The sequence below is a fragment of the Patella vulgata genome, chromosome 7 (assembly GCF_932274485.2).
Source record: "Patella vulgata chromosome 7, xgPatVulg1.2, whole genome shotgun sequence".
NCBI lineage: Eukaryota > Metazoa > Mollusca > Gastropoda > Patellidae > Patella > Patella vulgata.
In genome coordinates, this window is record NC_065885.2 from 51,160,845 (window position 1) to 51,183,707 (window position 22,863).

Genomic DNA, 22,863 nt, shown 5'->3' on the forward strand with positions numbered 1-22,863 from the left:
TTTCTAATTACATATAATTTTATCGAAATAAGTATGCACTTTGTTATCTCATTTTATTATGTCAATGCAATATTGTCTTTGTAAAGTGCACATGAGCACATTTATATGGCAGTTATGCACTATAGAAATGTGTAATAATAATAATACTGAATGGAATTGAACCCTTATCTGACTGATATTCCTTTTACAGATTTAAGTTTTACAATATTGTAGTTTGCAAGGGGATTGACAATCTCTCAAATGACGATCATAGACTTTAAGTGACCATTCAATTTCTGGAGATTGCTTTGTTTTTTATTTGGTTCTCTTAAAACTCTAGAAGCTCTCGGTAAACTAAAAGCAAGTCTAATCACAGCATTACAAAAATTACCTATGTAATCATTTTGGCCAAATAAAGCTCTCCGCCTATTCCAAGAATCTTTAGGTTTATATTTCTGCAAAAATTTCTTCTCTTCTTCTGATCGTGGAAGGAGTCCTATAACAATGATTAAAATAAAAATCAAGGAATTTATTTGTGTAATGTCACAATTCCACTGTTTTGTGATTCTGCTTTACGATAAATATTCTGAGTTAAATCTAAAATGCTTTAATCATAGATAATTTGCCAGGCAATGAAATACACTCACATTACCAATAGCTAATAGGTAAGTGCAGTGGGACTGCACCACACATAATTTACACAAAAACAAATTTATGGACAAGACACAAGACGCAGAAATCACAAACGAACATATCAAATTTGCACAGTTGTAGACTGGACTCCGGTCAATGGATAATATTAGTAACCATATTTTTAAAGCCTGCACTGAAATAGCAGATTTAAAAGGCGTAAATTTTGATGTCTATAAATGTTCACTCTGACATCATGAACGAAATGGGGTTTACTGTCATACTTTTTTGCACCTATTGGGCTAATAATGACGGTGGACATCACCAAGGTTTAATCAAGATTTAGGACCATATAATCGTCGCATGGAGATGAGGATTTGTCCATGATTAGCCGGCTACTGGGTATGTAGAAGGTGGCCACACTGTACCTATAAAACAAAAAATAAACGTGACATACCTTCTGTAAAAGTTTTTGTTTTATAACCATAATTTCTAGGACCAGGTTTCTTATATGGTGATGGAGTGTTAAATTCATCAGAATAGGAGCTTGAAGAGTAATATCTTTTTATCAAATTTGTGTGAAACATTTCTGCACACCCAACTGAACAACTGTTTTTATTGTTTGTTTGAAATGACTTTGGTTGATATGACAATATGTTATTCTTTCCATCAGAATAACTTACTGCATTTTGTTCTAATTTCTTTTGACATGGTGAATATCCTATTAACAATGACTGTCTCAAGCATAAAGAACTAAAACTATTGAAATTGACACATGATCTAAACGCTGAAGGTAGTTTCAACATATGTTTAGTTATAAAAGACATTTTAGCACTGTCACCTGAAAATAACAATAACAGGAAAATGATAATTTACATTTCCACAGAAATAGAAAAGTTGATTACATTCTGATATTGTCCATCTTAGATGAGTTCCCCATCATACATGCACTATCACAAATGAAACAAGTTGTTAGGAACATGTAAGAATCTTGCTGCACAACAGCTTAGGTTTTCTTCTTTAAAGATTACTGTACTTAATATCCAGTGCAGCAATGTTTGATTTGTCTGCCGGGCCTTGTCTGTGGATTTAGTCATCTTGTAAAATTACAATTACTTCTATTATAGACTATATATTAAAGTATATAGACTTATAGAGTCGATCGACATAGATACAAAATTGAATAGAATAGGCCTAGCAATGGACAACGTTAACATTTGCCTATGATTTACATGTTATTATTTGGCTACTGCACTTTCACACCTCTACCAGTTCTCGTGGTCCTACCACGTTGAGACTTTCCCTTTCCGAACTTTTAAAGTTTATCTAAACCACAGGCCTATATGGGCTTATTCATGCCCTTACAAAACATTTTGCGGCATGTATACACCTGGGACAAAGAAATCGACCGCTATCCATTGGATTATTTCGCATATGTAAATAAATACCCGAAGAAAAGCGGGCAAAAGTGGCACTTACAATGAAAGTTGTTGTGGCTGGGGATTGACTTACGACAAACAAAATTATTCAGAAGGTAGCCATGTTGTTATTTTTGGGGACTGACTTACGACAAACAAAATTATTCAGAAGGTAGCCATGTTGTTTTTAAGAATTATCTCCCCTAGTTAACATTGCGGACGACTAAAGGGGTCAAAATTCTGATACCGACGAACTGGCGGGGTGTGCATAATTTGCAATATTTGTATGGTCATTTCCTAGCATGAATGATGGTTTATATTTAACTACAAATCATGTTTCCAAGAAAAGATTAGCATTGGTTACTGTTTCAAGGGCAATTTCGCACACGAAAGTTACATGGGCCAGTGACCCATATGCGTTGCAAAAGCGGTTTTGGGGAACCATCGGCATTCCATGGTGGGTGTACATCCCATGGGTAATCCATGGGTGCCAATGCCATGGGCATTTCATTGGTGCACGTCTTATTGGCATTTCATGGGTGCATGTCCCATGGGCATTCCATGTGTTCACGTTCCATGGGTTCACGTCGAATGGGCATTTCCCAAGGTCATTATGGGTGCACGTACCATTGGCATTCCATGGGCGCATGTCCCATGGTCATTCCATAGGCGCATATCCCACATGTGCCCAAAACCCAACGTGCAACCTATGGGTCGTTTGCTTGTTGAGTTTTTATTTTATTTCCACGATTTTGGGGGGGGGGGGGGTTACCGTTGGGGACCAGATAAAACAAATGCAAGTACTAATAATTCTGAAATATATGCCAGTCTATTATTATTGAGGTTTTTATTATTTTGCATATTTTTGTTTGCCGTGTGCCCACAATGAGGTGTATTATACCCTAAAGAATAAATGAAAATGACGTTCAAAAGTTTGAATAATAGTTCAATACATCATTCTTAATATTAGTATATTATAGCCTAAATAAATTTCAGAGCTTGACCCAGAGGGTCTATTGCAGCTTTTCATATAGCTATACGATTGGATGCCTTTAGTTTCACCTCAAATTAAACATACCAGCCTTCGTATAGCTGCAAATATTATGTATTTATTTAATCAAATGGTGTTTTTGGCTTACCACTGACATACTAACATTAGTACTCTGTATGTACGTCTTGCTTTTGGACTAAAAATAATGTTAAAAACCCTGCCAGCATCCTCTTGATTGCTTTCAGTAGCGTATCCAGGAGTTTTGTGAGAAGGCAGCTGCCATCACGGACACCGATCAGAAAAAAAATTGTCTCTGCTAACATGACGAGGGGGGCGTGTGTTTCACGTGTAGTCCAAGTTACCTACAGATTACAGTGACACTGCTGGCACCCAGAGGGCCTAAAATTGCTTAGAGCCAGAGGTGATCTAACATTCTTGTGGACTATAAAGTTAACATTAAAGGAGCTAAATCGCTAACATTTGGGACCTAGAAATTGACAAAAGTGGGTCGCAATGCATATCATACTGTAATATGAATGTATATAAACTGATTTACATTCAATGGTTTCCGTTTTTACTCCAATTTCAAATCCGTTATGTTCGGCGAAATAAGCCAGCAGTCTCAAGCGAGTGCAAATTTCTAGCGCCACGTCTGGTTATTCCAGTTTACACATTGGTGCAATGTGTCTAGCCTCGTCCCTCGAGTCTCTTGATACAACTGGGGCTGAAGCGCATTATGGTACACGATTAGTGTACCAATGGTAAAATGTTTATTTTGTCTTAAATATTGGATATCAAAAGCCCATCTTTTCCCGTTACGATCGCAACATGAATGTTGATATAATTTGACAAATAAATCGTGTTTTCAATGTTGAAGATTTTGGATGATATTGAGTTAGAGATTTAGCTACTTTAAACACATCAAATGCGTTTTAAAAAAACATTTTTTATGGAGAAAAACAACAATAAGCATTAAAAATTACTTACGATGTCGAACATTTCGCCATTTTGAAAACGTCAAATCTAATCGCCTAAACACCTCCTGGGACGATTAGGTCGATTTGCCTAATCAGTTGAGTTAAATCGTCTCACAAATGTAACGATTAGCATAATCAACTTGGTTCACAAATGCGTATAATAGCTAATCGGTCTAATCTAATCGGTTCACAAAAACGCCTAATATTTAGGATATATTTGGTTTTGGGGCACACCTCTAGAGTTATGCAGTATTTTCAAAAAAAACCTGTAAACAAATTAAAGGCCATAATTTGGTTTGAAGCACTGGGTTCATGAGAGGACAAACAATATCAATAATCAGCATACTGTGACCTTTCATTCCCGAGTTACCTCTTTTGACGAAGACCTTTAACAGATTGATTTCAAATTTGGTGTGGATATTCAGCGTTCTGTGACCCCCCATTCCGGTGTAACCCCTCTTTTCCGAAAACCTTATAAACATGACAGAGGCTATAGTTTCTATAACATTTTTTTCAAATTCAATGCATCCACTTCTTCTTTGGTATATTTCAATAAACCTGTTGATGGACAAAAAGATGTTGCAGAAGAGATCATTCATTTTGACCCAATTTGAGAATATTACTTCTTGCCTAGAAACTTGCTCTCCGACTGATTTTAGAATAATTACATTCTCAAGTAATAATGAACTGTACCTAAATCATACCCGCCTATAGCATACATCAGTATTCTGAGTTCTCATGTGTCTTAATGTCAATAATCGTATTCAATAATTACAAATTGGTTACACAGTTTAATACATGTATATTTTATTTTAGCACACAGTAAATATGAATATAATGATTTTAGCATACAGTAAATATATTTACTTCCAAAAACACTAGGACTAAAGTTTATTAGTGATCAGTCAACATTTGTAGTCAACTCATTGGCACCTGATTCTGATAGGCTAATATTAAAAGGCTAATATTAAATATGTATCTGAATAATCTCTTATTTCCATCTTGACACTCTTCTTTGATTATATTTCTTAAATAGATAAAACATTCTTTTCTTAATATTATGATACTTGTCTGGAGAGAAATGTTTCAGTTCCTCACGTTCAAATTTCATTCTTCTAGAAAGTCTTTGATATTCATTACCATTAAATCCAACTAACCATGGTGGTCCTTTAATAAGATTAACTGGATGTATGCCTTCATCGCCTAATATATCTAAAATATAACAAACCAATTTCAGAATACAGTATTAATACTTCCTAATGCAAGATATTCTTGACTTATTAAGTCATAATTTTCTAATAATTGCAAAAAATAAATCATAAGAAGATTAGAGTAATGGGTCACAGAATACAGTGAATTTAATGTTAAGAAGTTAGAGCGTTTAAATTTCAAAATAGAAATTGAGGACAGTATCCAACTGAAAGCAAGGCATAAAATTATATACATTGTCAGAATTCATTAAAGGGTTAATCTCTCAAGTATTTAATCCCTGTTCTGCTCTGCAGAAATGACAATGCACAGATACACTATGATATCATTGTTATTACAATGCAGTTGACAAAAACAATTACCAGGTAGCTTAAAGGGATACTGAGATTAAACTCGCTAATCATCATTTGCCATTTTCATACAATATCTAAACGTTCACAGCTTAATCCATGTTAAAATGTTCTTAAATTGATTGACATTTAATTCAGAAAAAAAAAATCAAAATATCATCATATGGATACCTGTCATACTATGTACAAGCATCATTGTTAGGGAATAAATTACCAATTCAAATTCGTAATGTCACTGATATTCCTACTTTTAAACTATTAAAACTAAGGTCATATTTATAAAAAAGGCTTTTACCCAGTGATCATTTTAATTGTAGATTATTAAGAGTTATTTTAATTTCTAATTACATATAATTTTATCGAAATAAGTATGCACTTTGTTATCTCATTTTATTATGTCAATGCAATATTGTCTTTGTAAAGTGCACATGAGCACATTTATATGGCAGTTATGCACTATAGAAATGTGTAATAATAATAATACTGAATGGAATTGAACCCTTATCTGACTGATATTCCTTTTACAGATTTAAGTTTTACAATATTGTAGTTTGCAAGGGGATTGACAATCTCTCAAATGACGATCATAGACTTTAAGTGACCATTCAATTTCTGGAGATTGCTTTGTTTTTTATTTGGTTCTCTTAAAACTCTAGAAGCTCTCGGTAAACTAAAAGCAAGTCTAATCACAGCATTACAAAAATTACCTATGTAATCATTTTGGCCAAATAAAGCTCTCCGCCTATTCCAAGAATCTTTAGGTTTATATTTCTGCAAAAATTTCTTCTCTTCTTCTGATCGTGGAAGGAGTCCTATAACAATGATTAAAATAAAAATCAAGGAATTTATTTGTGTAATGTCACAATTCCACTGTTTTGTGATTCTGCTTTACGATAAATATTCTGAGTTAAATCTAAAATGCTTTAATCATAGATAATTTGCCAGGCAATGAAATACACTCACATTACCAATAGCTAATAGGTAAGTGCAGTGGGACTGCACCACACATAATTTACACAAAAACAAATTTATGGACAAGACACAAGACGCAGAAATCACAAACGAACATATCAAATTTGCACAGTTGTAGACTGGACTCCGGTCAATGGATAATATTAGTAACCATATTTTTAAAGCCTGCACTGAAATAGCAGATTTAAAAGGCGTAAATTTTGATGTCTATAAATGTTCACTCTGACATCATGAACGAAATGGGGTTTACTGTCATACTTTTTTGCACCTATTGGGCTAATAATGACGGTGGACATCACCAAGGTTTAATCAAGATTTAGGACCATATAATCGTCGCATGGAGATGAGGATTTGTCCATGATTAGCCGGCTACTGGGTATGTAGAAGGTGGCCACACTGTACCTATAAAACAAAAAATAAACGTGACATACCTTCTGTAAAAGTTTTTGTTTTATAACCATAATTTCTAGGACCAGGTTTCTTATATGGTGATGGAGTGTTAAATTCATCAGAATAGGAGCTTGAAGAGTAATATCTTTTTATCAAATTTGTGTGAAACATTTCTGCACACCCAACTGAACAACTGTTTTTATTGTTTGTTTGAAATGACTTTGGTTGATATGACAATATGTTATTCTTTCCATCAGAATAACTTACTGCATTTTGTTCTAATTTCTTTTGACATGGTGAATATCCTATTAACAATGACTGTCTCAAGCATAAAGAACTAAAACTATTGAAATTGACACATGATCTAAACGCTGAAGGTAGTTTCAACATATGTTTAGTTATAAAAGACATTTTAGCACTGTCACCTGAAAATAACAATAACAGGAAAATGATAATTTACATTTCCACAGAAATAGAAAAGTTGATTACATTCTGATATTGTCCATCTTAGATGAGTTCCCCATCATACATGCACTATCACAAATGAAACAAGTTGTTAGGAACATGTAAGAATCTTGCTGCACAACAGCTTAGGTTTTCTTCTTTAAAGATTACTGTACTTAATATCCAGTGCAGCAATGTTTGATTTGTCTGCCGGGCCTTGTCTGTGGATTTAGTCATCTTGTAAAATTACAATTACTTCTATTATAGACTATATATTAAAGTATATAGACTTATAGAGTCGATCGACATAGATACAAAATTGAATAGAATAGGCCTAGCAATGGACAACGTTAACATTTGCCTATGATTTACATGTTATTATTTGGCTACTGCACTTTCACACCTCTACCAGTTCTCGTGGTCCTACCACGTTGAGACTTTCCCTTTCCGAACTTTTAAAGTTTATCTAAACCACAGGCCTATATGGGCTTATTCATGCCCTTACAAAACATTTTGCGGCATGTATACACCTGGGACAAAGAAATCGACCGCTATCCATTGGATTATTTCGCATATGTAAATAAATACCCGAAGAAAAGCGGGCAAAAGTGGCACTTACAATGAAAGTTGTTGTGGCTGGGGATTGACTTACGACAAACAAAATTATTCAGAAGGTAGCCATGTTGTTATTTTTGGGGACTGACTTACGACAAACAAAATTATTCAGAAGGTAGCCATGTTGTTTTTAAGAATTATCTCCCCTAGTTAACATTGCGGACGACTAAAGGGGTCAAAATTCTGATACCGACGAACTGGCGGGGTGTGCATAATTTGCAATATTTGTATGGTCATTTCCTAGCATGAATGATGGTTTATATTTAACTACAAATCATGTTTCCAAGAAAAGATTAGCATTGGTTACTGTTTCAAGGGCAATTTCGCACACGAAAGTTACATGGGCCAGTGACCCATATGCGTTGCAAAAGCGGTTTTGGGGAACCATCGGCATTCCATGGTGGGTGTACATCCCATGGGTAATCCATGGGTGCCAATGCCATGGGCATTTCATTGGTGCACGTCTTATTGGCATTTCATGGGTGCATGTCCCATGGGCATTCCATGTGTTCACGTTCCATGGGTTCACGTCGAATGGGCATTTCCCAAGGTCATTATGGGTGCACGTACCATTGGCATTCCATGGGCGCATGTCCCATGGTCATTCCATAGGCGCATATCCCACATGTGCCCAAAACCCAACGTGCAACCTATGGGTCGTTTGCTTGTTGAGTTTTTATTTTATTTCCACGATTTTGGGGGGGGGGGGGGGGTTACCGTTGGGGACCAGATAAAACAAATGCAAGTACTAATAATTCTGAAATATATGCCAGTCTATTATTATTGAGGTTTTTATTATTTTGCATATTTTTGTTTGCCGTGTGCCCACAATGAGGTGTATTATACCCTAAAGAATAAATGAAAATGACGTTCAAAAGTTTGAATAATAGTTCAATACATCATTCTTAATATTAGTATATTATAGCCTAAATAAATTTCAGAGCTTGACCCAGAGGGTCTATTGCAGCTTTTCATATAGCTATACGATTGGATGCCTTTAGTTTCACCTCAAATTAAACATACCAGCCTTCGTATAGCTGCAAATATTATGTATTTATTTAATCAAATGGTGTTTTTGGCTTACCACTGACATACTAACATTAGTACTCTGTATGTACGTCTTGCTTTTGGACTAAAAATAATGTTAAAAACCCTGCCAGCATCCTCTTGATTGCTTTCAGTAGCGTATCCAGGAGTTTTGTGAGAAGGCAGCTGGGATACCGAAGGCATCCTTTGAGCGCGGAAGGCGCGAACAACCTGAAAGGGGGTTCCACCCCCACTCCACACCCCGGGAAAAATTTTAAAATCTGAGACAATTTCCTGGCATTTGAGGTTATTGCTGGGAGCAAATTCTTGCGAAGGAGAGGTTCTGAAATTCGACAGAATCTAACGATCTGCCAGTCAATTCTGCCTGTTTTGGGAGAGTTAGTATAATACCACAACCATGTGGAAGAATGATGACGTAAGGCGCGAGAAAATTTCGAATAGCGACGCATAATATGTAATATACTGAGCTTTTAATTTTTGGGGAACTATGTGCTTAATTACGGATGGGTTTACTGAAATTTAATACCTAACAACACATTAACAATCAATCACAATCCATCTTTGTTGTCAAGAAAAATATAATTTTTGCCCATACTGTATGCTATATAGTATTAATCCTTATCTCGAGACACCCCAACAGATGTTATCTTTGTTGAACTTTCGATGTCAGTTCAGAGATGTCTTTCTCTAACGAATTGCATTTGGTTGACTGCTAAATAATAGTTTTGATCTGTTACGAGAGAACTGACATCTGTCGGATTTTTTGTATTGAACCAGTATTTAGTACACTAATGATATTCGTGTCGAATCTTCAAACAAGTTAGTTGAGTGGTATTAACCGTTATGATATTTATAATGAGGCCGCAATCAAGACTAATGACAAAATGTACGATTCTCCTTTTCTGTTTAATGACAGGAACATTTGCCAGGACATTAGAAGAATTGATAATTGAGCTCAAAGATAAAACAGAATCATTGCAGGTAAAGAAACAAACCCAGTTCATTCCATTGTTATCTTGGCAGAAGGACAAGGGCGTATATGGAAGTGAAGTGAAACTTAATTTTCATGGGTCTTCCCATCTAGCGTTTGTGAGAGATGAGTTCAGTGTATTTGACAACAACATGTTCGTCACAGCATGGGTGACGTCTTGTCTTCTAGAAGCCTATCGTTACGGTGGAGCACCCAAACCATCCCGGTCACATATCCAACTTTCCCTTAACTCTATCAACCAGTACAGAAACAAGAACAGGAAATATGAAAATTCTATCATGTCGTTCTGGCCACAAGTTTACAACGAAACAACATCAACTTATATCAGTACACCAGCTAATCTATTAAAACTATTTGATGAAACTGATGGATTACCAGTAAAAACTATTGAGGACATTCTTAAACTTTTTGGCTTCAACGACATTGGTAAATTAATAGAGCGATTACTTGGTGAAAAGTAAGTAGAAAAACAAATTCTCATTTTGAACAAGAAGTCGTACACATGGAGATTTGGGGTGCATCATAGAAGAACCCCATGAACTAACTGTTCTGGAAGTCTGTACCGTTAAATTACAATAACAGATGGTGGTTCCATGGCCAATACAAATTTATTTTTAGTTGATACTAGAGTCAGTAAAAATAATCTTCTTATAAATAATACACCCCAATGATATGACGGCTTCCGGTGGACAGATTGGATTTCTAAATAACACCCTTTTTTAAAAATAAAATTGCATTCATTGTGCATTCCTGGTAATAAAAAAGGGTTCCGGTTAATTCAGAATTGTCTCGTTGTAAATTATAAAGTTATATTCCGGATTAATAGGTCCCGCATCTTAGATGTTCCGAAATCTACTTTATTAAATTCTTGTGTTAAAACAAGGAGTGTTCCAACGGTCTTGTACTGGCTTCCAATTTTTTGAATGTGTGAGTGTTTATGGTTAGCAATTTTAATTTTATTATCACCTTCAGTTGTGGTTATTTTTTTAATAAAATAAATAATGGAAATGATCTGTGTGTCTTAAAATTACTTTGTACTTTTGCCAATTTAGGGCCTCTTCATGGCATATGCTACATGCCCCACACTAGCTTATTCCAACCCTGAGTTCATTTTAAATAACCTACTAGTTTACACTGACACTTCTATGTAATATGGACGAGTTTCAGGACAGACTACACCTACTCGAAATGTTTCTTACTCACAAAATATTATGTGAATATTCGTTTGTTTGTCATCCTATTGCAATTCATAGAAGAAGAAAAAATATCGCAAACGCCCCTTGAACGTTTTTAACTATTAAAGGTTGTGAATGCAGTTCTCGATAAAATGTTATTAAATCTTTGTGTCATTGGACATAAGGTTATAATGGTAAGAGTATCCGAAAAAATTATGAAACACTTTCTTAAAACGAGCCTGTTTTTCAGACCGATGTTCAGAAGTGCGTTTCATATTCCTCCAGATTTTGATGACACTTTTGTGAACCTTGGCCTTGGTGCTCTTTTGACTGATTTAAAGGCAGATTTTGGCACAGAACAACAAAGTTGGATGGGCAGTAACACTAACCTTACGTCAGTATTCGATGCTTTGAAGAAGTATGCGTATCGACCTTTCTCTAACGATAGCAAAATTAATACAATTGATCCAAGAAGCTACTACTATCTGAGCACATTTCTTGAAGAAGCATTGAATGATGCGACTGATCTTGCATTAACACCAACATGGGTTTGTTTTATTTTATTAATAACATTTGTCAACACAGTAGCTGTATATGTCGCATGCTGCACTATAACATTTTGATTCAGAAAGTCATGTCAGCTTCAGCCTTTGAAGACATGGTGGGTGGGGTATTAGAAAAGCTAGATAACCATTCAGCCAACACGCGGTATGAGATTACACTAAATGGAGGACATATTTTCAAACTCGAGTAATTCATAATATTATAGAAAGACAGCCAAGTTAATTCCACTGCCACTAAAACCTTATACGAAGGTTCAAAGTGGTAGTATATGATGAGGCGGAGAAGTAAGGGGGTTGAGGATGGGAATGAGTATAATAGTAGATGTGTGCTTGGCTGTCTTATGGAGGAAACCTGCCAGAAGTCATAGCTGCCCAGGTACAGCCCCATGTCACTAAAATCGTTTCTGGGATGATTGTTTTTAAATTGTGCCTGTATTTTTCAGCTAGAATATTTTCCCTTGACATCGAAACTTTGTAAACTTTGCGTATATCAATCTTTCTGAGATTTCTGTTTCATATTGGCTTGGGTTGTTCTCCTATTCATACATAGGGAAGACCCCCATAAATTTTTGACATATCCAAACTCATACTGTGGCATCCCCGTTCCCCTTCACATAGCTTTAAAGTAGCTAAGTCTCTAACTCAATGTCATCCAAAACCTTCGACAATGAAAACACGAATTATTTGTCAATTTGAATCAACATTTGTGTTGTGATCTTACCGGGAAAAAGATGGGCTTCTGATATCCAATATTTATGACAAAATAAACATTTTACGATTAGTACACAAATCGTCTACCATGATGCGTTTCATCGCAATTTGTAACAAGCGACTCGGTAGAACGGGGTTAGACATATTCCACAAGTCATGTAAAACAGTGACCCCATATTTTTATCTGGAGAGCATGTGCAATAAATACTATCAGTGTAGGCTGGAATAACCAGACGCAAGAGATTGCCATTCGATTGAGACTTTTGGCGTATTTCGCCGAACATAACTGCTTTGAAATAAGAGTAAAAACGGAAACGATTGAATGTAAATCAGTTTATTTACATTCATATTACATTATTATATACGTTGCGATCCATTTGTGTCAATTTGTATGTCCCAAATATTAGCCATTTAGCTCCTTTAAGTAAAATTGTTGGCTGTAAATGATGTGTGATTTCTTCTTACAGATCAGTGATATTGATGAAACTAGTAATATGAGAAGTAAAGGTGTTTCAATGCCTTTTAATATAAATAATGTGGATGTCACTGTATCGTCAAATGTTATTTATGGTATAACCTCGTCTATATTAACTGGTCTGATACCTGCTAGTACTCTAGATGATTTTGACATACAGGTATGCTTAATACATCAATTTTCTTGCTCTTGTCAATTTTAAGGAAGGGAAACCTACTGAAGCCTATTGCGGCCATTTCACAATCTCGACTTCTCGCCGCAAGAAGTCGAGGGCGAGAACGCGAGGGAGCGAGAAGTCGAGGGCGAGAGTGCGAGAACGCGAGGAAACAGGGTGAGAATGCGAGGATCTCACCCCGTATGGAAGCCTATTACGGCCATTTCATAATCTCGCGAGAAGTCGAGGTCCACAGTGCGAGAAGTCGAATGCGAGAACACGAGATTATGTTTACCACGCATTGTCGGCAATGTCGCTCACTCGTCGCTCGACTTCACGCTCCCTCGCTTTCTCGCCTTTGAAAATCCTTGCGTTCTCGTACTCTCGCCCTCGACTTCTCAACCGCGACTCCTTGCCCTCGAGGGCGAGAACGCGAAGGAGCGAGGAGTCGAAGGCGAGGGAGTGAGAAGTCGAGGAAACAGGGCTAAAATGCGAACATCTTGACTCGAGAACACGAGATTATTTTTATCTCGACTTCTCGCTCCCACGTCCCTCGACTTCTCGTTCCCGCGAGGAAACAGGGTGTGAATGCGAGGATCTTACCCCGTATGGAAGCCTATTACGACCATTTCATAATCTCGCGAGAAGTCGAGGTCCAGAGTGCGAGAAGTTGAATGCGAGGAGCTCGCCCCGAGAACACGAGATTATGTTTACCACGCATTGTCGGCAATGTCGCTCACTCGTCCCTCGACTTCACGTTCCCTCGCTTTCTTGCCTTTGAAAATCCTTGCGTTCTCGTACTCTCGCCCTCGACTTCTCAACCGCGACTCTTTGCCCTCGAGGGCGAGAACGCGAGGGAACGAGAATTCGAGAGAGCGAGGAGTCGAAGGCGAGAACTCGAGGGAGCGAGAAGTCGAGGAAACAGGGCTAAAATGCGAACATCTTGCCCCGAGAACACGAGATTATTTTTATCTCGACTTCTCGCTCCCTCGTCCCTCGACTTCTCGTTCTCGCGTCCCTCGACGCGTCTTCCCCTGTACTCCAATGTGTACATGTGACCTCGGGTGTTCGCCCCATCCGCACGACTGGATGCAGTTCCTTGCCAGATACTTCACTCTGCAATACTGACAAGGTAAAACAACGCTAGAAAATCGGATTAAAGTTTCTCGACCAACACTGGATATCTCATGAAGTAAGGAATACATTTTTTTTAAAAAATGAAATGAATCTTTAAATTTTTTGTACAGCAAATTTACCTGAATACCACTAATATGGTTGCTTATCAACTAAGGACAGACTTTCACCAACGACGTGATCTGGCTTTAACTTACTACCCATCGGTATTTGAACTATACTGGTTTGTTGCTCGAACTGTCTTCCTTTTAAACGAAAAATCTAAATATAGTAAACTTCCACACCAGGTTAGTTCATGTTCTTTGACAATATATATTTATATAAATAGCTGTGAAAGGGTGTATATGATAAGAAAACCGAACACTGTTTAGTCTTAATGTCTTTGACATTTTATCATGGAATATAGAACATAACTTTTATTTTGATCTGAATATCACTAACATATAAGACCGATGTTTTAAACAAAACTGTGTGTACGTTCTTCAGGAACACCCTTTGAAGAATATATTAGAATTATGCCGTGAAATTTTATGAGTCATGGGTTAAGTTCCAGGATACAATATATGATATATATGTAGATATGAACATTGATATGTCGAAAAGAAATCTGATCATGGTATTCGTCTGGCCCAGTCAAAGAATTGCCGCCGAAATACACCCCACAAAATGATCCAGTTTGTACTGAGTGAACATTAAGCCCTATATTGTGTATTCCGATGAAATTCCCTTTCGGAAAACATGAACAAAATCATTGTATTCTTTGGTGCATGTAAAACATATTGATGGTTAAGACGGACCCATGCTAAAACGCTAATATTTGGGACCTAGAAATGAACACAAATGGATCGCAGTGCATATAATAATGTAATATGAATGTATATAAACTGATTTACATTCAATCGTTTCCGGTTTTTCTCTTAATTTCAAATCAGTTATGTTCGGCGAAATACGCCAGAAGTCTCAATCCAAAGACAATCTCTAGTGTCTGGATATTCCAGCCTACATCGATAGTATTTATTGCGCATGCACTCCAGGTAAAAAAATGAAGTCCATAGATATCCTATTATAGGATATTTATGATGAAGTCACCGTTTGACATGACTTGTGGAATATGTCTAGCCCGTTCTTCGACTCCCTTGTTACAAATGGCGCTGAAACTCATGTGTACGAATGGTAAAATGTTTATTTTGCCTTAAATATTGGATATCAGAAGCCCATCTACTCCCGTTAATCAGAACATCATTGTTGATTTAAACTGACAAATTTTAATAGTTCGTGTTTTCAATGTCGAAGACTTTTGAATTTTGAATGATAATGAGTTAAAGACTGTAGCTACTTTAATGCATGCACACGTGGTTGCTAATATAAATGTCATAAACTTATTTTGCTTACAGGATCTAGAAACGGTACTGGCCACCCTTGAACCAGTACTAGAAACTCATGTCACTTCAAAAATATTAACTCAAGCCAAACCTGAAGGATCGGACATGCTATACTTTGATGATTTCTTAGGGGATGGGGATTACGATGACAAGAACCATACACTTGTAAGTTTTAAACAGTCATATAACCACTGGTCGTTCAAACCGCTCAGTTGGACGTTTTACCCCTTCTTATCAGCCTGGTAAAACGTTAAAGGAGCTAAATCGCTAACATTTGGGACCTAGAAATTCACAAAAGTGGGTCGCAACGCATATAATACTGTAATATGAATGTATATAAACTGATTTACATTTAATGGTTTCCGTTTTTACTCCAATTTCAAATCAGTTATGTTCGGCGAAATAAGTCAGCAATCTCAATCGAGTGCAAATTTCTAGCGTCTAGTTATTCTAGTCTACATAACTCCATTTGATTTGGTGCAATGTGTCTAGCCTCGTCCCTCGAGTCTCTCAATACAACTGGGGCTGAAGCGCATTATGGTACACGATTCGTGTACCAATGTTAAAAAAATTTTTTATCTTAAATATCGGATATCAGAGGCTCATCTTTTCCCGGTAAGTTTACATCATCAATGTTGATTTAAATTGACCAATAATTCGTGTTTTCGGTGTCGAAGATTTTGGAGGATTTTGAGTTACGGACTTAGGTCCTTTAAACACCATTTCACTTATTGATTAAAACCGTTTAACATAGTTCCCTTTTTATGACTATACCATTTACTATTTTAGTTTATGTTGGATTAACAACAAAAATTTGGCAACTGGATTGGACAAAGTGATTTTAAACTAACAAGCGTTCACTAGGTTCGTGCGACAGATGCAATACCCTGTTAAATCAATATGAGACTCTCAATTTAGCTTACACATATATTGTTACGTCAACAAAAAAATAAATTGAAGAAAACTTACAAACGTTTACAGGAGCAATAACCTGTTTAATTCGATACGGGACTCTCAATTTCGACAGTTGTTTCTTTGAATTGCCAAACACCAGAAAGTTTGGAAAAAATCTCATAATCTAGGGTTCCTCATTGTGACTAGCTGCAAGATTTAAAAAAAAAAACAAATCTCAAAACTATTTATAATGCACAATATTCATTGTCACTTTACTGTCAGTTTGTTTTAAAATTTCCCTGCATGCTACCATTTCCAAAACATCAAATTGGTCGTATCTTCCGTCCGTTTGTTACAAAGCCAAAATAAACCCAACCTAGGTAAAATTAGACATAATATATTTTTGACTTACTATAAGATAAGATCCACTAACCACTATCTGCTGACTCTTTGAACCGTTATTTTCATAGTAAAGACATCTTTTTATAGGAAACGGGGATGTTAAACCCCATCTCATTTCATTTTATTTCTTTTTATTGGCTGAATGGTGTGTTACGTCCGGTCTTTTGAACACAAACCACTTAGACATTAGTGCAGTTTCAATATAAATGATAAATAAATGAAAGCACAAGTATGGTTTTATTTTAATTAGACTGAAATATACCTGTTTACAATCGGTTACATATTTCTAGGTGAAAGGAGACGACAGAATATTTACAACAGCTATGGCGGTGAATACCTTAATTTCTACATGGTCAATATTTGACGACAAGTCATCCAAATTATGCTGGAAAAAGGGTGAGAAACTATTCTTCTAGTGGGAAGTACTGTTATTTTACCACTATATAAGCTTTATCTTAATATTGCCTTTTGTATTGTGGGAAATCCTCGAAAATCTGGCCCGGAGACCTTGCTGAATATAATTAATTGCATACACAAATGAAAGAACTTTCTCAAACTGTACCCTTGATTTCAGATGTGACCTTGAATGTGAAGAACGTAATATCTAAGTGTGTAAATTGGTTATTAAAGTATACACTGAGTGCTGATTTTAAACCATGGAATTCTTTCTTCTCGGGATCTGGTAAAGGGATTGATGTAAGCTCAATCTTTTATATGTTACAACAAACTCCCGAAATGGGCGTTAATATATATAAATTTAGGTCTTGAACAACTGCAAAAAGTTAATCAAAGAGTAGAAGCATGATCTCTGACCCCGTTACAATATTCGGACAAGCTTAACGCTTGTACCTCTATGCACACGTGATTCTCCATACTGGAAGAACTAATAGCATTAGACTGTCGGAGCAGAACAGTAGGACGTTAAACCCCAATCCATTTCATTTCATTTCATTTCATTAAGCATTAGGATGTGTAAGCTATAGAGACGAACATGGTAATTAAAGGTCCGTTTCTCATTCAATTTAAAGCCGATATCGAATATTTATCCAGCAAACTCTAAAGCAGTAATGAAAAAACGTATTATTTCGCCGTACTATTCCACTTTTGGATATTTGCCAGAAATAAATGCCCATTACGCGAGTGGTTTTACAAATGTTAGTGTGAAATTAATCTGATTAAAACACAGATCCTATTTCATTTCGTTTTTTTATAGTTCAAAATTCCGTTTTACTTGTTTTTACTACACTGGGATCTGGAATAGTTGTTATATAACCCGCGTTCTGGATTAGCCAATAAAAGGGTCTGCTACGGCGAGTTTTTGGCGTGAGGTGCACGGAACTATGGGTAACCCAGTAAAATCCCGGCGCTGATTGGTTAATCAAATGTCTGACGTCATAGGGTCAATAGTCGTTCGTATGACATCTGACGCGACCTTCCACTACAACCGGTCAGATCTTCATGTAGTGTAGGCCATCGAAAGTATAAAAAACGAAACGAAATAAAGATCTGTATGTTAATCAGATTGGTGCGAAATAAATTATCCTTCTATAATCTGGAATATAGGAATGTTGATTGAATATATATCCATTTTAGGCGAATGTATGTAAAAGTCAATGAAATTAAATGAAATGAAATGGGGTTTAACGCCCTACTGTACTGAACCGACTGGGATAATAAAGACGTTGTAAAAGTCAATAAGTTTAGTATGGAACAGTCCAAGACTGCATTGCACGTCTCCGCAAAAAAAAAGTTATACATTCTGAATGCACTCTTATGTGGACCAATCACACGAGCTAATCGTTCTCGGGTACAAATGTGTAAATATACTTTTAAATCCCCCCCCCCACCCGCTCTCTTCCTTGGATAAGAGAATGCATATTGTTTACACCGGATATACGCCCTTGGGATAGTTGGGTCTATAGGCGAAATCGCAAAGCAGTATAAATGATAATACTGTCAATTAATCATGACATTTTGTCTTTCCATGAATAATTTGTTATTTTTCTCTTCCAGAGTATGCCGTTCTTTTTCCCTATCAACAGATTTGAGTTCCTGAATGGTACCAAAATTACTGATTATAATCACTTTCCACATGGAGCCCCGTATATTATTGGGTTCCAAGGCGTTCTTCCAAAATCTTCTTATGATAATATGGTTCAAAATGAAACTCATTTCGGGAGGAAAACGACTACCAGATTTAGTGGGTATAATTCGGGCAATGGCTATTTTCCTTTCTGGTCGTCAGAGCCCTACACCTATGCAACAAGCATGTTGGCGTTATCACAGTTTAATAACATTATTAAGGATGATATAAAAACCAACTTGATCGGTTAATAAAATCCTCGTCAATTGACGTAGTCAGGTTATGGCTATACGGGGAGGTCTTTGTTCACAAAATTAATAAGGCAAAAGGCAAATGAAAAAAATTATGTAGAGAGGTTAAACAATCGGGCATAGGCCCGAGTCTCCTCCTACAACAAATGCCAGTCGCGTAAAATGCTGTGAATGTAGTCGTGATCTGAGGTGTTCCGACCATCTGAATTCACATGTCTTCTAGGCGTGGCACCACACAGTGGAGTTTTGCGGTACTTTTATTGCCCAACTACCAATTACCTTAAATATTTAGTTTAGATAGTAAACAACTCGCTTGTGTAAAAGCGCTCCGATAACCCGTGGGTAACACAGCCTTTTTGGAGTCTATAGCACCCTTCTCTGGATACTATAACAATCTGCAAGGATCTGTCGTAGAATGCCTGTAAAAAATGCAATAAGTAATTTGTTGGAGAAGGAAGAGTATGTTATTGTGTCGACCATTGATTGAGGGAGGGTCCTTTTTAGGATTGTATATGTTCTTTCTCGCTGTCCATTTACCTTAAATATCAAAATCGAAGTAATTTCTTTGATAATCCTCTGTCATCTTCCTTTTCCGTTTTTTAATCCTGGTTTGATTCTCTCACTGTTCTCAAAACTTATATAATATATAGCCTTTCGACCAAGCGTTCCCTACGTCACTCCAACAGATAACACTCCTACGTGTCTCCAGTAAGTGATACTCTTACATTTTTGCTCTGTACGCGCCCAATTGGGTTTTTGTCGGGAATCCAATATTGGTTTAGTAAGATTGGGTGTCTCTACTTTCGGTACATACCAAATTTGAAATAACTACCCTATAAATACTTCCGTGGGAATGTGGCTAAGTGGGTAAGACGCTGGCTTGCTAGCCTGAAGGTCGGGTGTTCGATCCATGCCGAGAAAGTTCAGATTTTCCGGCGTGTCAGTGATGCAGGACGGAGGGCCTGACAATGACAGTTGTCTAGTCGTTCGGATGGGACGAAAAACCGAGGTCCCGTGTACACATTGGTGTGCACGTAAAAGATCCATTAACAGTTGGAATTCGATATGAGTAGGCCGTAGTGCGGCTGCCCGTCTTCATAAGCCCAGTTCGGAGCAAAACAGTAGGACGTTAAACCCCATTTCATTTCATTTCCGTGGGAATGTATCTTTAAAACATGGGTTTTCTAGCGGTATCTCATGTTATTTACTGTGGAAATTGAATTGGTGAAGACAATAATTTATATGCCAACTTTTTTGAGGTAACCCGTTTTGTAGAGACTAAAAATTCATATGCACAATGTAGCGGAGGTAAGTACAAAATAAATGTAAACTATCCCGGCTATAACGTGAATAAAAATGCACCATAAACTACAAATGATAATGTTATACTTATATTTACTTTTTATGCTCTGCAGTGACAAATTGAAGTCATAAGTCGCAATTCTCTTCCATAGTCCAGTTTCTTTTACATAACACACGAATAGAGTCTATATTTTATACATCTACTAAGTAAGGGTTGTAAAGTAAATGTTTACCTATCTAATTTTAACATCACGACACTAATTCGAGTCTTTAAAGATTAGTTTCCTGTTTAATTTGTCTGACATTTATCAAACTTTTTTTTAATTTAAATGTGATCAAATAAAAAGATCCTGTAATGTTCAAAGCAGGGAGAAACGCCACCAAATTCCCCTGCATGGTGAGATTGATGCAGAAAAGTAGGACTTAAACATACTAAATTGTATATAACGGTAAATCTTGAATTGCTGTCGTCTTAACCAAATTCCAACTGTAACTCAACGAGTATGAGATTTTTATTATAGCATATTTATAGTGCACCCTTTCATTAAACATGTTCAGGGGCACTTTACAAAGTGACAATGTAAATCATACATCTATACATGTCACTTGCCGACAGGGAGCATGTAGGGGTGTGGGCGTTTCATTAAGTTAGATACAGTGATGTAACTGGAAGAGAAAGGATTTTAACAGAGAGGTGAGACTTCTAGACGTAAAATGTAGACTTTCAGAAGAAAACCCCCTGCTATGCTCTATACAGATCACTGGGTTAAGAGCACCCAGTTGCGAGGGTCGCGATTAGTTAACTTTACTGAGCAGTCGAATATTTCATTTCATCTCATTTCCGTTGTATCTATGACGGATTAGCTAATTACAACACGACGGGTTCTTTTTAACATTCTATTGCAGAGGCTAAAGCCCTACAATGGAAGGTATCATGCGTACCAAAGTGAAACTCATCCAAGAACTTTTGATCCTCAACACATAGTTTAATTTTTGTCCCCCGCAAAAATGGTTTCGTCCGTCTGTCTGTCCGTCCGTCTGTCCGTCACACTTTTTGGGACACAATAACTCTCTTTCTAATTGAGCTAGAATGTTCAATCTTGGCGTACTGCAGGGGCGGATCCGGGAATTTTTGCAGGAGGGGGTTTGCCAGGTTCCTGTTGAGGAAATCTGTCATCAACGTCTCTAAATTACATAGGCATACATACAAATTGAGCTTTTTAAAGAGATAAATCATTTTTGTAATGATGTAGGAACACATTGTGATTTAATTTCATTGATGCAAGGCCTTCATTTTTTTTTATGTACCTGAGCAGGGTGGGGTTTGGACCCCCCCCCCCCTCTGGATCCGCTCCTGCGTAGGTGTTTATTAGGTGAATGCCTTGAGGTAGAATGTTCATACTTGGTGTAGGCGTTCATTATAGGTGAATGCCTTGATGGAGTTCGATGATAAATATTGTCTGCTTACGGTCAGCAGAGATAAGCAATCTGATTGTTTGATGCTTTGGGGCACGTGACTGTTGTTTTAATTAAGTGAGAGTGGTGAAACTCATTCATTACCTTGACTAAGTTTGTTGATGAGAATGTTCTGCTTAGGCAGATCCATGTTACCAGTTAACCCGGAAGGAGTTAGCGTTGTAAGAAAATATTTTAAAAGCATTTCTTTATCCCCATCAACATTATAGTTTCAGAAATGAGTAAATAGCAGAAAATATAGCAGGCGAAACAACTGACATGGGGCAATGGTCCGGGCCATTTGCGTTCGGGTGCTGGTTCAGACTGTAGTCGCGACCACAGTTTACATCCGATGGTCGCCCTGGGTATTATATGCTTTTACATTATTTGCGTAAAGGGGAGCGGCCATTTGAACTCTGAATTTGTACTCAGTCGTAATGGTGTAACTATGATATATTTGAACGGTTTTTACAATGCTTTCGTGGTAAGGGATTTAAAAAACTTCATTGCTGAGTAATTTTACAAGCCAGAAATCGCTTAGAAAGCATCTCCGACGATCTAGACCCCCGCTGGCCCTGCAGGTTGAAGGTTTAATCTCAAAAAGGAATATCTGCCAAAATGGTTCAATTCAGTTCAATATTTACAAAGATATGGCGAATTTAAAATCTATCAACATTCGACATTACTGTAACGATATGATAGTCAACAATTTTGTTTTAGGTATGGTCACATTTTCATCTTTTTCTGAATTACCTTTATGTGCTTAAAGGGCGCATGGCTCTATTATTTGGAACCTTAAAAGCTCACATTAAAGTAGCTAAGTCTCTAACTCAATATCATCCAAAATCTTCGACATTGAAAACACGAAT

At 36.8% G+C, this 22,863-nt stretch overlaps 1 protein-coding gene and 2 long non-coding RNA genes across 3 annotated transcripts; 1 reads left to right on the forward strand and 2 right to left on the reverse strand.

Moving 5' to 3' along the window:
* Positions 1 to 370: 370 nt before the first annotated feature.
* Positions 371 to 2,230, reverse strand: LOC126827379 (uncharacterized). Its single transcript, XR_007682680.2, has 3 exons — positions 2,089 to 2,230; positions 1,067 to 1,450; positions 371 to 475 (listed from the first exon to the last, which is right to left on the reverse strand). It is a non-coding gene; the product is annotated as an uncharacterized LOC126827379 (long non-coding RNA).
* Positions 2,231 to 4,777: 2,547 nt separating this feature from the next.
* On the reverse strand, positions 4,778 to 8,121 carry LOC130010475 (uncharacterized). Its single transcript, XR_008788882.1, has 4 exons — positions 7,980 to 8,121; positions 6,958 to 7,341; positions 6,262 to 6,366; positions 4,778 to 5,207 (listed from the first exon to the last, which is right to left on the reverse strand). It is a non-coding gene; the product is annotated as an uncharacterized LOC130010475 (long non-coding RNA).
* A 1,690-nt stretch (positions 8,122 to 9,811) lies between these two features.
* On the forward strand, positions 9,812 to 19,256 carry LOC126827378 (uncharacterized). The gene is made up of 8 exons (XM_050556671.1): positions 9,812 to 10,470; positions 11,439 to 11,736; positions 12,930 to 13,097; positions 14,339 to 14,512; positions 15,620 to 15,772; positions 17,194 to 17,299; positions 17,478 to 17,599; positions 18,917 to 19,256. Exons 1-8 carry the CDS (start codon positions 9,866 to 9,868, stop codon positions 19,235 to 19,237), a joined length of 1,947 nt encoding a protein of 648 aa, XP_050412628.1. The 5' UTR covers positions 9,812 to 9,865; the 3' UTR covers positions 19,238 to 19,256.
* Positions 19,257 to 22,863: the final 3,607 nt, after the last annotated feature.